Source organism: Agrilus planipennis, unplaced genomic scaffold (assembly GCF_000699045.2).
Source record: "Agrilus planipennis isolate EAB-ADULT unplaced genomic scaffold, Apla_2.0 scaffold186, whole genome shotgun sequence".
NCBI lineage: Eukaryota > Metazoa > Arthropoda > Insecta > Coleoptera > Buprestidae > Agrilus > Agrilus planipennis.
In genome coordinates, this window is record NW_020439023.1 from 631,981 (window position 1) to 646,696 (window position 14,716).

The following is a 14,716-nucleotide window of genomic DNA, read 5'->3' on the forward strand; positions in this document are numbered from 1 at the left end:
AGCCGATAACATTGTGTCCCTAATCCTTAAATTTCTCCATGGCCAGCCTTGTCATGAACGTTTTGATGTTATACTTCGTAGCATGCAACGGAAGTTGCGCACGCATCGCATAACTGTCAATGGCAACTGTTAACTGTAATCGAACACACACATTTCTCTTGTTTTATTCGTTTGTTATATCGTACAATAATTTATAGTGGTAAAAATGTTTTTCGGAAAAGTCTTTTCGTTTCCATTTTTTTTTTAGTTTGTTCCTTGTCGTATTACTCTTATAAGTCCATCCATATTGTTATTTTGAATTGCAATTTTGCAGTCATTTATTACGCGTGCAGCGTCTTGGCCCACTAAAAAGTATTTCTGCGTAAAATTATACTATATTATTAAAATGATTTTTACCTCGTAATCTAGAAGCCTTTTGGATTATAATATTAATTGTTTTCATTGCTGTCATTCCTTCCTGGTGATTTTTTACTCTAATATTATGTCCATTAATAAGTTCCTTATTTAGCAGTGTCAGATCATAGTAATATTTTCCCATATCCATTCTTCAAAAAAAAAATCGGTTGTCTGTAAAGTCGGTTTACTGACGATAGTTGAACGTGACAACGTTATAAGAAAATAGTGATGGAATGGTTTCATTTTTCAAAAGAAAATTTTAATTTTATTTGTTTGATAGATATTTTGTATGGATATAGAGAAAGAGGGAAATCGAAATGTATCATTGTATAGCAGCTGTCCACGCGGACGCATCGCTCACTCAAGTACGAGAGAGACAGATGTCGAACGCTGCCGAACGCGGAGGCCGATTGTGCCTCTTTGTCGCTCGTTCCGCGCTCTCGCTTGCACTTCAAGCCTTCAATGGAACGCCTCAGAGGGAGGTAACGCTCCATGAGTCATGTTTTTTCGTGCGTGCAGCCGGCTCCATCGAATTATAAGACGTTGTCACGTCAAAAACAAAATTTTTAATTTGCCAAATTATTACACAAAAAATAATTAGATAATACGTATAATCACGAGTTATACAATTATGTAATTATCTTGTTTTTATTTTAATTAGACAAAAATAATAGAAAATGTAAAATATGGACATTTTGGCAGATAGTGTTTGCTGTAAAACTTTTATATTTTCCTGAATGCTTACACAGAGTTAATTCTACTGTCTTCGGCTCTTATCAAAAGTGTACGCGCTTCTCCTAATTTCTGGGCAACGTCTGCATTTAGTTTTACCTTTGAACTTTGAATTTCTTCCAAATCTTTCATTAGTTTTAATAGCTTTTCTTCTTCTTTTGGGAAGTAGGCTGTTGACTGCGAGATTAAGATTGTAGTAATATCTTTATTATTGTAAGGATATAGAAGGTTACACTTTATCACGATATTGGTAGACTTACCTTTAAACTTTCTAATTTACAAAATGCAGCTAAAGACTGAATTATATCTGATGCTAAAGCAACGCTTTCTGCACAAATCTTGTGTTTTCCGTTATTTTCGAAACAAAGTTGTAAGAAGCCTTCATCTCTGAGGCATTTAAAGTTGACGCACAATTTCGTCTTACCATCGTACTCTATTTCAGGTGAAAACATGAAATTTTGATTGATCCACATACAAATTCTTTGCAAACGTTCATGAATTTCAAATTCTACAAATCCTTTCGGTAAAGTCTCAGGTTTATCATCAAGTTTGCAGTACATAGAAAATCGGGGTATTTGACGAACAAATTCAAATACATGGAATTTTTCGCTTGCAGGATAACCAACCAGGGCCTTTAAAAACCCAAAATGTACTATTATCATTGCAAACCGTTGTTCTTTTTTATTATTTTTTAATTAATTTATTTTATTAGTTTTATGATTTTTTTGGAAAAATGTCCCTTCTAATATTGTTGTTTATTAAGGATAATGTCAAACTTACTTTTATTAAAAACGTTCCTGCTACGTCTTTCGGCAATTCTAAAGGGATCACCAAAAGCGAACTGAGCTTTGACGGGGGTGGATTTACTGTGAGGATATCGTCGTCAAAAAATCCTTCAGCAAATATTATAGCTGCTTTTATTATTGTTAGATTATTTGTCATTAATATGAGTTCTAAATGGTGCTGAAAGTAAAAAACTTATTTTCCTTATGGTTCGACGTAGTACATATTATTTTTTAACAGTTTAAGATCTGACTTAGTGATGAACACATTATAGGTATTAGAGTATGCCAAATGCAATTTATTTTGTATTCAAAACACAAAAAGATGCTACAAATAGCGAGTATCTTAAAAGTATGATTTTAATATTAATGATAAGAGATAGTGATCTGAATTTTTCGATTTTCATAACATAGCTAACTATAGTTTCAGTATTTAATTAGCTAGTTTGTAAGAAATGAGAAAAAAGTATTTCAGGATATTGCCGACTTCTGGACATTCTTGTCTTTTTTGTTTTTTGGCACAGCTTAATACCTTCCTTAATACCTTGTTGGGATCTTCATTTGAAATTATTACACTAAGTTTTGTGTTCGCTGGTATTATACCAGAAGAAATTAAGTCATCTTCTAAATAAACTCGGTCACCATTTTTAATTTTCAACTTTTCGTTAGTTTTCATTTCATCTAAAAGTTTCTGCTTTTCAGCCAACAATTCTTTTATTGCTTCTTCTTGTTGTTCAACCGTATACATAATTGCTGCAGGTTTTGTTGTACTGAATCCCTTAACTTAAAAATGAAAATGACATTTAGTATACGTATTACAGCGTTTTTGTGGATAGTACGTAGTGTTATTAAAATTACTCGTTCCATTGATGGTAGCAACGATTAAATCGGATTTTCCATTTGATCTATAGTCTGCCTCAATAATTCCTGCAATACCATGTTCTAGCACGTCTTTAAATAGAATTTCGCCTGTTTTGATTAATCTGCAATCAATTTTGCCATTGGACCATCCTGTAATTAACTGTGCCGTTCCTTGGGCTAACAAGTCATACCCGAAACATGAGATCACATTATTCTTTGACTGTAAAAATTGTTATTAACTAAATACCAACGCACATGAAGGATCTATTTTTATAGAGAAATGTTGTACTTGATGACCCCATTGTCCCAGAGGGTGGGGGTTGCGAGGGATGTTGACGAGGTGTCTTCCGAACACAATTCCTTTGGAATTAGCCATTGGTCATCTTTCGGAAAAAATTTATGAAGAGTTGAAACTTAAACAGTTAGGTTCCATTAGGTTGCGGTTTTTGAACTTTTCCCGCCCTTATACCTTATAGGTTAAGTTAGATTAGGTTACTACCCTATTTTGTATATTGTTTGCAGGTTTTACGGGTAATTAAAACTAACCTACAGTATTGTACAGGATGGAAGAACTATTAGTGGAAGATCAATTTGGGTTTAAAACAGATGGAGGAACACGGGAGGGCATTGTAGCTTTACGAGTTGTAATAGTGCGTAAATAGGAATTATAGATTTAGAAAAAAATTTTGACAATGTTAAGTGGGACAAGATGTTAAATATATTTAAAAATGTAGGAATGAGTTACAGAGTTAGAAAAGTGATATTTAGTTTGTATAAAGAGCAACAAACAGTTATAGAGCTGGAGCAGCAACGTAGAGAAATAACTATTAGGAAGAAAGTCAGACAGGGATGCACATTGTCACCGCTACTTTTTAATCTATACATCGAAGACGCGATCAACATCATTAAAGACAACAACTGTAGGGATAGATATGCAGGGACAAAGAATTAGAATGCTTAGATTTGCAGATAATATAGCAGTATTAGGAGCAAGCAAGAAGGAGTTAGAGATAGCTTTAAATAAAATGGAAACCGCATTGACAAAACAGTGTTGTATGAAAATAAATGAAAGTAAAACACAAATACTGGTATGCAAGGGAAGAAAAAGTAAGGAAAGAGCGAATATAAAGACAGGAGACCTAAAATTAGAAGTGGCCGATNTTTGCGAGACGAAAACCTTTCATAGTTCGTTATATGGGAGCGTTGGAAAGATATTTAAGAAGGAAGTGTTTGGAGTTAAATGTTAGTAAGACTAAGTATACGGAATTTGGAGAAGTACGTAAGGGGTAGAAAGGGGAAAGAAAAAAGGTGATTAGGTGGAAACGGGAAGAGATAGAAAAGGTTAAAAAATATATATACCTAGGATATGTTATGGGAGAGAACAACAATGATAAAATACATATAGATACGCAACTAGCGAAAGCAAACGCCTTGTTAGGAAGTATATGGGGAATAGNGGTGCTGAAAGTAAAAAACTTATTTTCCTTATGGTTCGACGTAGTACATATTATTTTTTAACAGTTTAAGATCTGACTTAGTGATGAACACATTATAGGTATTAGAGTATGCCAAATGCAATTTATTTTGTATTCAAAACACAAAAAGATGCTACAAATAGCGAGTATCTTAAAAGTATGATTTTAATATTAATGATAAGAGATAGTGATCTGAATTTTTCGATTTTCATAACATAGCTAACTATAGTTTCAGTATTTAATTAGCTAGTTTGTAAGAAATGAGAAAAAAGTATTTCAGGATATTGCCGACTTCTGGACATTCTTTTCTTTTTTGTTTTTTGGCACAGCTTAATACCTTCCTTAATACCTTGTTGGGATCTTCATTTGAAATTATTACACTAAGTTTTGTGTTCGCTGGTATTATACCAGAAGAAATTAAGTCATCTTCTAAATAAACTCGGTCACCATTTTTAATTTTCAACTTTTCGTTAGTTTTCATTTCATCTAAAAGTTTCTGCTTTTCAGCCAACAATTCTTTTATTGCTTCTTCTTGTTGTTCAACCGTATACATAATTGCTGCAGGTTTTGTTGTACTGAATCCCTTAACTTAAAAATGAAAATGACATTTAGTATACGTATTACAGCGTTTTTGTGGATAGTACGTAGTGTTATTAAAATTACTCGTTCCATTGATGGTAGCAACGATTAAATCGGATTTTCCATTTGATCTATAGTCTGCCTCAATAATTCCTGCAATACCATGTTCTAGCACGTCTTTAAATAGAATTTCGCCTGTTTTGATTAATCTGCAATCAATTTTGCCATTGGACCATCCTGTAATTAACTGTGCCGTTCCTTGGGCTAACAAGTCATACCCGAAACATGAGATCACATTATTCTTTGACTGTAAAAATTGTTATTAACTAAATACCAACGCACATGAAGGATCTATTTTTATAGAGAAATGTTGTACTTGATGACCCCATTGTCCCAGAGGGTGGGGGTTGCGAGGGATGTTGACGAGGTGTCTTCCGAACACAATTCCTTTGGAATTAGCCATTGGTCATCTTTCGGAAAAAATTTATGAAGAGTTGAAACTTAAACAGTTAGGTTCCATTAGGTTGCGGTTTTTGAACTTTTCCCGCCCTTATACCTTATAGGTTAAGTTAGATTAGGTTACTACCCTATTTTGTATATTGTTTGCAGGTTTTACGGGTAATTAAAACTAACCTACAGTATTGTACAGGATGGAAGAACTATTAGTGGAAGATCAATTTGGGTTTAAAACAGATGGAGGAACACGGGAGGGCATTGTAGCTTTACGAGTTGTAATAGTGCGTAAATAGGAATTATAGATTTAGAAAAAAATTTTGACAATGTTAAGTGGGACAAGATGTTAAATATATTTAAAAATGTAGGAATGAGTTACAGAGTTAGAAAAGTGATATTTAGTTTGTATAAAGAGCAACAAACAGTTATAGAGCTGGAGCAGCAACGTAGAGAAATAACTATTAGGAAGAAAGTCAGACAGGGATGCACATTGTCACCGCTACTTTTTAATCTATACATCGAAGACGCGATCAACATCATTAAAGACAACAACTGTAGGGATAGATATGCAGGGACAAAGAATTAGAATGCTTAGATTTGCAGATAATATAGCAGTATTAGGAGCAAGCAAGAAGGAGTTAGAGATAGCTTTAAATAAAATGGAAACCGCATTGACAAAACAGTGTTGTATGAAAATAAATGAAAGTAAAACACAAATACTGGTATGCAAGGGAAGAAAAAGTAAGGAAAGAGCGAATATAAAGACAGGAGACCTAAAATTAGAAGTGGCCGATTTTCGGTATATCGGAAGTCAGATAAGTCAGGACGGAAGGAGTAGTAGGGATATAAATCAGAGGATACCTCAGGGTCGCGTCACCTTCAATAAAAAAAATCACTTCTATGCTCACAAACGGTTAATTTAGAAATTCAAAAAAGGTTGTTAAAGGTGAACGTTTAGAGCGCGGCGCTGTACGGGAGCGAAACATGGACGGTAAGCGCGTAAAAGAAAAGTTTACCTAGAAGTGTTTGAAATGAGGTCTTACATGCGAATAATGAGGATACCGTGGATAGAAAAGATTAGAAATGAAAAGGTATTAGAAAAATTGGAAAACAGAGGACTCTATAGAAGTCAATAACAGGTAGACGAGATAGATTGTTAGGACGCCTGCTCAGGTATAAACGGCTGGTCAGAGACATATTAGAGGTAGAAACGGGAGTTAAGAGGATTAGAAGTAGACTTAGATTAGATTACTGTTTGCAAATAGTTAAGGATGTAGAATGTTGTAGGTTTAGGGAAATGCGAAGATTAGCTCTGGATAGGAAAGAGTGGAGGTGCATGTCCAACAAATCTTGGGACTGACGACCTTTTGGTGATGATAATACTGTATTGTGACTGCAGAAAGAGAAGGGCGGGAAACGTTCAAATACCGGAGCCTATTGTAACCTGATATGGTGATTTTGTTTTTAAACTTCAACCCTTAATAAATTTTTTTCGAGGGTAGCCTATGGCTAATTTCAATAGAATTATGTTTGGAGGACCCCGCAATCGAAGTGAGTGATATCAGCTTTTGTGATAATTAGAGTGAGTTTTTAAAGAAGAATGTTATTTGTAGTTTATTATTATTATTACCTTAACTCTCCATAGTCTTACATCCAATTCGTAAACACCAACTGTTCCGTTACTAAGTGCGTATGCAAATCTATTTTCTGGTAATGCTGTTAAAACAGTTACAACCCCTGTTTCTAAACTTTCGGCTATCATTTTACTGTCTTTGTAAACTTTAATCGTATAGTCTTCTGTACACACCATTAGCTTAAAGAAACGATTAAAATTATCAAATTTTTAATTTAAATCGTCGCAGTAATGATAAAATGGACAATGCACAACGAGCAAAGTACTTTCTTAATTTCAGTAAAAAATAGGTACGGCTATTACCATTGGTAGTGGTAGGTAGAAAGAAAATATGGACCTTGTCGTATGCTGATGACATTGTATTAATAGCCACGAACCATAGTGCATTAAAAGATATGATGGGAGCGTTGGAAAGATATTTAAGAAGGAAGTGTTTGGAGTTAAATGTTAGTAAGACTAAGTATACGGAATTTGGAGAAGTACGTAAGGGGTAGAAAGGGGAAAGAAAAAAGGTGATTAGGTGGAAACGGGAAGAGATAGAAAAGGTTAAAAAATATATATACCTAGGATATGTTATGGGAGAGAACAACAATGATAAAATACATATAGATACGCAACTAGCGAAAGCAAACGCCTTGTTAGGAAGTATATGGGGAATAGGGCATAAATTATGCAGGAACGATTGGATTAGAAGAAAGAGGTTGTTTGATTCGACGGTCAGAAGTTTAGCTCTTTATGGGGTGGAAGTATGGGGGTGGAAGGAACAAAAACAGGTGGAAAACGTTTACAAGGAATATATAAAGTGGGTGTTGCGTTTGGATAGATATACGCCAGATTATGTTGTACGGAGGGAATTAAAATGTGGGAAAATGGTAGAGGAAACCAGAAAAAGGGTGGTACAATATGAAATAAAAGTTGAAAAGCTTATGGATGGGGATATAAGAAAAGAATTATGGAGAAGAAGAATTTTAAATATTGGAATAAAAACCAGGTATGATAAAGAAAGAGATGGGGCATTAGAATGTTTAAATTTGAGTCAGGAGCAACTGAATGAATGGGGTCGAATGGGGGTAAGTGTTGAGGAAATGGTGAGAATAAGATGTAAAGAGATGATAAGGGCAGAAGACCTAAGAAGTATTGATAAGTCGAGATATGTGGAATGTCTAAAGTTGTTGCTATGGGAGCATTGGCAGGGAGACTTTTTGCAAGACTATTTGAATAGAATGAAGGATGTGGAAGTATTTGCAAGGTTTAGAGTAGGAAATGAATGTAGAAAATGTAAATATTGGATGAAAGAAGAAGAAATGATATGTAGGATATGTGAAAGGGAAGATGAAACAATCATGTATGTACTAAGAGGATGTGAGGAAAGTAAAGATTTAGATGCATGTAAGGAGATATTAAGTGGGAGTGGTCTGATCTTACTTAAAAATATAATTAAAAAAAGAAAGGGTTTTTCAGTTTAGTTAATATAAGGGAGGGATTTAATAAATAAATTAGTATAAGTTGAGTAAATGACATATATATGTATGTGTGTATGTATTTGTGTATGTATATATGTATGTGATACGATAAGTAAGTTTCGATTAGTTCTTTTTTCTTATTATTTAAGTTAAGTTAACTTTCTTTTGTAATTGTTGTGTATGAATGAAGGCTTAGTTTGATAAGAATTCTATGTATGTATTGTGTAAATAACTATGTTAAAAATATATTACTACTACTACTATTACCATTGAATGTGGACTTTTGCATCGATAACTTAAAGATTTTCCCATTCAAACGTTGTGATTATTAAATTTTATATGCTTCAAGAATTTTATAAATAATACCGTGATAGTGGATAATAGTCCTATTTCCCAAGAACTCATTTGTTATTATTAACAGAAATAAATGCAAAATTATTTATGAAGAGTTTTAAAATTTGTAATCGGATTTTGTTAAGTCATCATGAAATAGTTGCACGGTTTTAAATCAGTACTCCCATGTGTAGTTTACTTTTCCTATTCCTTTATGAACCGTTAGTTTAGTTAAAGTTAAATTGCATTAAAGCCTAGTGCAAAATATATGTATTATAGCAAAACAACTGGAGCAAACGTGATTGTATGTGTAATAAGGCGTATGTGTTTATGGTCGTCGGCTGAAGCAGGATTTTGTAGTGCAATAAGCCCACCTCGTTGAAGCCATCTCTGTTGAAATCTAACAACAATATCGAAGTAACAGTATCGCCTATAGCGAGCCAATACACTTCCAATCCCGCATGGTCGAAGCCGCGAACTGTTGAATTACCACCCACGAAGATAACGGGCTTATTGGGTTCAGACATTGTTCCAAAACGAATAGTTTTCACGCTATCCGGACAATCTTGATAAAACACGTCCTTGTTGTCGTGGACGTTATAAGCCAGCAGATGCGTGTTAGTTCCTTAAAAGATTAAGATCATAACTCGATAACCAAATAAGAAAAATATTAATATCAAAACTTGACTATAACAACGTCCACAATATTACAATATTTATTCGTTATAAATAATTTTAAATTGTTTGTGTCCTTCAAGCAAATCTAAAGGCTGTTTAGTGGGAAATTTTTTAATATGTCAAGTAGAAGATATATTGAAAAATATACTTAACGATTTTTAAACGTTTGTTCAAATTTATTGTTAGACAAGATAAAAGAATCGTCAAATAAAAGTACTTTTTCTTGCCTTTATGGGATTTATACGTGCCCTTTATTGCGAGACAAAAACCTTTCATAGTTCGTTATAACCGAAAACTTGGTTATAACAACGTCTACAAGACTACAATATTTATTCGTTACATACAGGTGTTCATTTTAGACAATTATACTGATTTGCAGTTTTTAGATATTTTAAAATTGTTTGTATCCTTCAAGCAAATCTAGAGTCTGTTTAGTGGCAAATTTTTTAATATGCCAAGTAGCCCCCAATCTAGAGCAGATTTTTAAACGTTTGTTCAAACTTATCGTTAAACAAGAAAAAAAAATCATCAAATAAAAGTATTTTTTCTTGTCTTTATGGGAACTTACATACGCTCTTTGCGAGACGAAAACCTTTCATAGTTCGTTATAACCGAATTTGTATCTCGAAGAAAAATATTAATGTTACAACTTGGTTATAACAACGTCCGCAAGACTACAATATTTATTCGTTACATACGAGTGTTTATTTTAGACAATTATACCGATTTGCAGTTTTTAGATAACTTTAAATTGTTTGTATCCTTCAAGCAAATCTAGAGTCTGTTTAGTGGCAATTTTTTTGATATGCCATATATACCCCAATCTAGAGCAGATTTTTAAACGTTTGTTCAAACTTATCGTTAAACAAGAAAAAAAATCGTCAAATAAAAGTATCTTTTCTTGTCTTTTTGGAAATTTATATACGCCCTTTGCGAGACAAAAACCTTTCACAGTTCGTTATGTTATAACCGAAATGTATCTCGAAATAGCGTGCACATCTTGCATTTAATTTTGCTTGCTGTTCATTACAAGTGAATTCTAAAGTATCCTTATCATTAAATGATTAGAGTAAGTACTAAATACCAAGTATGAAAAGTTTTTAAAAATTGGAAAACACCTGTTTAGTATCAATAGATCAATATTTTCAAAAAATCGCGAAATATTAGTTTTGTATCAATCATAGGCGAGCTCAACAACGGCTTTCCCTCTAATATATTTTTTGTAGAAAGCTTAAATAAATAGGAAACATTATTCACTGCCGTCGTTGGAACATTCAATGTTATAGAATAAAATAAAGCAAATCAAATTTTAGAAAAAGGATTGCAAAAGAAAAGTAAACATTAACTTTGTTAAATTACTCACCTATTAGAAGAATGTCTTTATTTTCATTGGGAATAATTTTCCCTGCAACCAATGCAGTTACTGCTTGGTTGATGTTCAGCGTTGAAACTTCTTTATTAGATTCTGATATGATAATATTTCCCGTAGATGTACCACTTACTCTTTTGTGGGGACTATGAATAAGAACCTAAAAAACATGAACTTAATTATTATTATTTTGTAGTTGTATGACATGTCTGTGTTTTTAATAAATAATGATAATCAATTACCTTTGAATAATTTGCTATTTGATAAATAAATAAAAGTAAAAAATTGTCTTGATTGTTTTTTCGTAAATTATCGAAAGTGTAAACTTAATAGGTAATTGGGTCACTTCAATAATTTCCGAATGTGATGTCTCTAACTAAAGATAATCACTATTTATTAAATTGAATATATATACAAAACTATATACAAAAATGATTTTGGTGGTAACAAATGGTTGGTTGGTTGGTACTGTCTCGGCGAGACAGCTTGGTCACTCTCTTAAAACGTACTTACTTACACTGGTAACTGGTAAAAAACTGGTACTCCGACTTTCTCCTTTGGCGACAAAGATTTCTAAAGGGGGTGAAATTCTTAGAATCTTTGCCGTTAAAAACATACACATTCAAAGCTGAGGGTTCAAATGGTCATAAAAACAGGTACAAAATGTTAGTTTGTTTAGCTTAAAAAACGTATTTCTTTTGCTTCAAAAATGAAAGAGGAAAAAATCGGAATATTTGAAAATAAATATTAGTTAAATTTTACTTATTACTACATTTAGGAATTAATAATAATATGCATGAAAAAGGTAAAATACTGCCGAACAAAGATTCTAAACAATTTCTTCATTTTCTTTTACCTTATCGTCAGTTGTCGCCATGGTAAGGCAAGGATGTGTACCATCGTACTTTCCAATGGTAATAATTCCAGGAAGAAACTCATAATTTAATTCAAAACTAAACACGGGACGAATTGGCTTTTCCATGATTTTTTCGTGATGCTATTCCATCATACTTGGCTTTCCGGATTTGTTTAGTGTGCGGTTACTACTGACTACTCATTTCAATCGATATTTTGCGACTAAGGATACACGTACCTACGTATATGTAAACAGTATAGGGAACTGTACCTGTAGGTACTTGTTCTTTAAAAATATAACAGAAACTTAATGACTTTAAAATGATTAGTTTTTGACTTTCTTGATACCAACAAAATGGATTATTTGCACTTTGAAGTAATTTATATTAATTTAACGTACTGAGATTAGGATTTGCTTTGGTTTCTTTACTTACTACACCATACCTCATCGTAATTTTGTCTATCAAAAATAGCATACTGTTTTTTATGTATTAGTTTTCATGTAAACTTATTTTGGTGTTGATTAATTTCTTTTCAAAACTGTTTTGGTGTATTATAGAGTATGTGATCTCTTTTGTGTATATTACTGCCAATTATTATTTAAATAAAGTAGTTTTGTCTATGATAAACTTTTTACTCAAAATACTCGCTTTCGAAAAGTTAACTGTAACTGTAGTCGTTAAATAAATTATGTTTGCGGGGCAAAATAAAGGATGTAAGGGAGAAGTAATACTTACCCTTTTTGCACTTTCATAACTCACTAGGGTTTACCCGCAGCTTCGCTCGCGTTTATGTCCTAAATACTTGTCAAAGATAATCGAGAATCACATAAAACTACTTTTTCTATCCCTTTGGAACAGTATTTTTAATACCGGATAAAATGTACCACATGTCCTTTTTTCCTTCTCGGGAATGAAGGACTAGTCAGAGACATATTAGAGGCAGAAACGGCAGTTAGGAGAGATACAGGTAGACCTAGATTAGATTACTGTTCGCAAATAGTTAAGGATGTGGGTTGTGTTTGTTTTATGGATATGCGAAGATTAGCTCAGGATAGTAAAGAGTAGATGTGCGTGTCCAACCAGTCTTAGGACTGACGACCCTTTGATGATGTTCTTTTCTGTACCCTTGACAATGTGTANCCGCGGCGGAACTTCCGCATCTCGCCCAAGCGCTTATTGCAATATAATACGTAAACGTAAACTGCGTTTTTATTAACGCCAATCTTGTGTTTCGCGGCGGAACTTCCGCATCTCGCAAAGGTAATATTTCAAATGTGTTTTTTTTTTAAAATTGGATCCAATAAAGTGAACGATAGAAATAGTCAGTTCTTACCCAGTATTTTTCGACGCCATTTTCAGTATACTCATCTCCCCATCCTATTATCTTAACTGAATGGTATCCAGTTCTGTCTTGGGAAGATAAGTCGGTGTGCCTATATATTCCACTTTTGTACAAAAAGAAGTCGTGGTATACTTTCATGGTTGCTAAAAAGAGCATTCATTCATAGGTGGCTATACAAAATTAGAATAGCATATCTAAAATTAATTTTTTTGAAACGTGATAAAAATATTCATATTTGTTTTGAGAATTTAATTACGAAATCAGCATGTTTTCAAACGTATTAAAATACATGACATCACAATTCAAACATTTTGAAATTAGAATTTTACATCTGTCGTCTGTACTACCGCAAGATGTATTAAATATTAATAGACTTCCACTTACCTTGAACAGGTCCCGATTTTATTATATCATTCATAATGTCAGTTTCATTTCTCAAACGGTAAGCAGGTGCTACTTTGTACTTTTCTTTTCGGTTCACACCGAACGGTGGGACGCATCCCGACTGGATCAAATTATACTTCCTAGGAAATCGACATGTTTCTTCTTGACCAGTGTAGGGAAAACAGTTTTCATCAACGATACTGTGAGAGAGGATCAATAAGTAACAGAATAACAGACTTGAAAGTCATTAATTAGACTGAATATTGACGTGAAAATTCAATTAATTTTTATCTATTACAAATTATCTCAAATTAATGACAAAAAATTGTTACGGCTGTCACATCCTCGCCGGGAATCGAACACGAGACCTTTGGTTTTACGCACCAATAGCAGAACGAATAGCAGCAACAATTTTTCTCATTAGTTTCAGATAATTTGTAGTGGATAAAAATTAAATGAATTTTTACATTAATATTAATCGCTATTAAAGTATTTTATTAGACTGACCCAAATTTCCTGAAAAACAGCCACGCTTTATCTAGATGTCCCCCTTCGCAGCTTCGCTGTCCCCTGTTGTTGCAGGAAATGAGATACTGGGGACTAAGGCTAACGGCTTCGTCCCCTTTTGAAACGATAGCAAACCTGAGGGAATGGGATTTTATTAGAGAATGTTTATTTTTTTAAAATTATGTTAAAATGTACCTGTCAGATGCAACGGCTGCTGTAGAAATGGCCCATGACGATGCGCACCATCCTTGGTCCCGAATGTCTGAAATCTTTCCGGGCCATTCCCGCTCCGCATCAAAATTGCGAGGCAATGAGTTGGGGTCGTAATGTTTTCTCAATGGAACCATGTGCTTCACGAATCTGTGAGGTTCTAAGGTTCCAAGTCTGTGTGAAAATTTTCGTTATTTTTCTAGATCTACGAAAGATGCTATAGAAAATTCTTATTCTCATTGTTAGTAAAACATGACTCATTATCGAATCGAAACCACTTTTTTCTGATATGTTTATATTTTTTGTCAATGATAAATGTTTGTCTGCTACAATTTTACGTCTTAACTACTCAAGCGATCATCATGAAATTTTGTACACAGATTACCAAGAGTACAGAAACGGATATATAGTATCTCTTATCCAGAAAAAAATACTATTCCTAGGGATAGAAAAATTAGTTTTATGTGGCCGTCGATGATTTTTGACAGTATTTAGAACATTTACGTGGNTAAAAAAATTTGACGTCCGCACTGAGCGTCGATCTTCAGTCGTTCAGTCATGCAAATGCATCATTTCTGTAAATAACTTAATTTGCATTATTTCAAATTGTAAAGACTAAAAAAACTATGCATTTAAACAAATTTCTATTTTTAGGACAGTTA

General features: G+C 33.3%; 3 protein-coding genes across 3 annotated transcripts; all 3 read right to left on the reverse strand.

Moving 5' to 3' along the window:
* Nucleotides 1-85: 85 nt before the first annotated feature.
* LOC108738298 (Bardet-Biedl syndrome 2 protein) lies at nt 86-12,520 on the reverse strand. Its single transcript, XM_025976354.1, has 12 exons — nt 12,347-12,520; nt 11,611-11,847; nt 10,749-10,914; nt 9,082-9,332; nt 6,909-7,091; nt 4,910-5,132; nt 4,596-4,834; nt 1,909-2,091; nt 1,389-1,760; nt 1,142-1,305; nt 397-545; nt 86-344 (listed from the first exon to the last, which is right to left on the reverse strand). Exons 2-12 carry the CDS (start codon nt 11,734-11,736, stop codon nt 244-246), a joined length of 2,157 nt encoding a protein of 718 aa, XP_025832139.1. The 5' UTR covers nt 11,737-11,847; nt 12,347-12,520; the 3' UTR covers nt 86-243.
* LOC112904967 (Bardet-Biedl syndrome 2 protein-like) lies at nt 2,197-3,493 on the reverse strand. The gene is made up of 3 exons (XM_025976356.1): nt 3,027-3,493; nt 2,769-2,893; nt 2,197-2,693 (listed from the first exon to the last, which is right to left on the reverse strand). Exons 1-3 carry the CDS (start codon nt 3,071-3,073, stop codon nt 2,344-2,346), a joined length of 522 nt encoding a protein of 173 aa, XP_025832141.1. The 5' UTR covers nt 3,074-3,493; the 3' UTR covers nt 2,197-2,343.
* Nucleotides 12,521-12,881: 361 nt separating the features above from the next.
* On the reverse strand, nt 12,882-14,279 carry LOC112904970 (uncharacterized peptidase C1-like protein F26E4.3). The gene is made up of 4 exons (XM_025976361.1): nt 14,040-14,279; nt 13,845-13,979; nt 13,338-13,537; nt 12,882-13,096 (listed from the first exon to the last, which is right to left on the reverse strand). The coding sequence occupies exons 1-4, from the start codon at nt 14,189-14,191 to the stop codon at nt 12,897-12,899; spliced, it is 687 nt and encodes a 228-aa protein (XP_025832146.1). The 5' UTR covers nt 14,192-14,279; the 3' UTR covers nt 12,882-12,896.
* Between the last annotated feature and the right edge of the window lie 437 nt (nt 14,280-14,716).

Bases quoted from the DNA above. Each gene is read 5' to 3' on its own strand.
- LOC112904967 (XM_025976356.1), bottom strand. From the start codon at position 3,073: ATGGGGTCATCAAGTACAACATTTCTCTATAAAAATAGATCCTTCAT. The intron at 2,894-3,026 runs GTGCGTTGGTAT...AATTGATTGCAG, and splicing joins TATAAAAATAGATCCTTCAT to ATTAATCAAAACAGGCGAAA. The intron at 2,694-2,768 runs GTAATTTTAATA...TTCATTTTTAAG, and splicing joins TGCTACCATCAATGGAACGA to TTAAGGGATTCAGTACAACA.
- LOC108738298 (XM_025976354.1), bottom strand. From the start codon at position 11,736: ATGGAAAAGCCAATTCGTCCCGTGTTTAGTTTTGAATTAAATTATGAG. The intron at 9,333-10,748 runs GTGAGTAATTTA...TAATCTTTTAAG, and splicing joins TAAAGACATTCTTCTAATAG to GAACTAACACGCATCTGCTG. The intron at 546-1,141 runs GTAAGCATTCAG...TTTTTTTTGAAG, and splicing joins GACAGTAGAATTAACTCTGT to AATGGATATGGGAAAATATT.
- LOC112904970 (XM_025976361.1), bottom strand. From the start codon at position 14,191: ATGGTTCCATTGAGAAAACATTACGACCCCAACTCATTGCCTCGCAAT. The intron at 13,980-14,039 runs GTACATTTTAAC...CCATTCCCTCAG, and splicing joins GCAGCCGTTGCATCTGACAG to GTTTGCTATCGTTTCAAAAG. The intron at 13,538-13,844 runs GTCAGTCTAATA...CCTCTCTCACAG, and splicing joins CTGTTTTTCAGGAAATTTGG to TATCGTTGATGAAAACTGTT.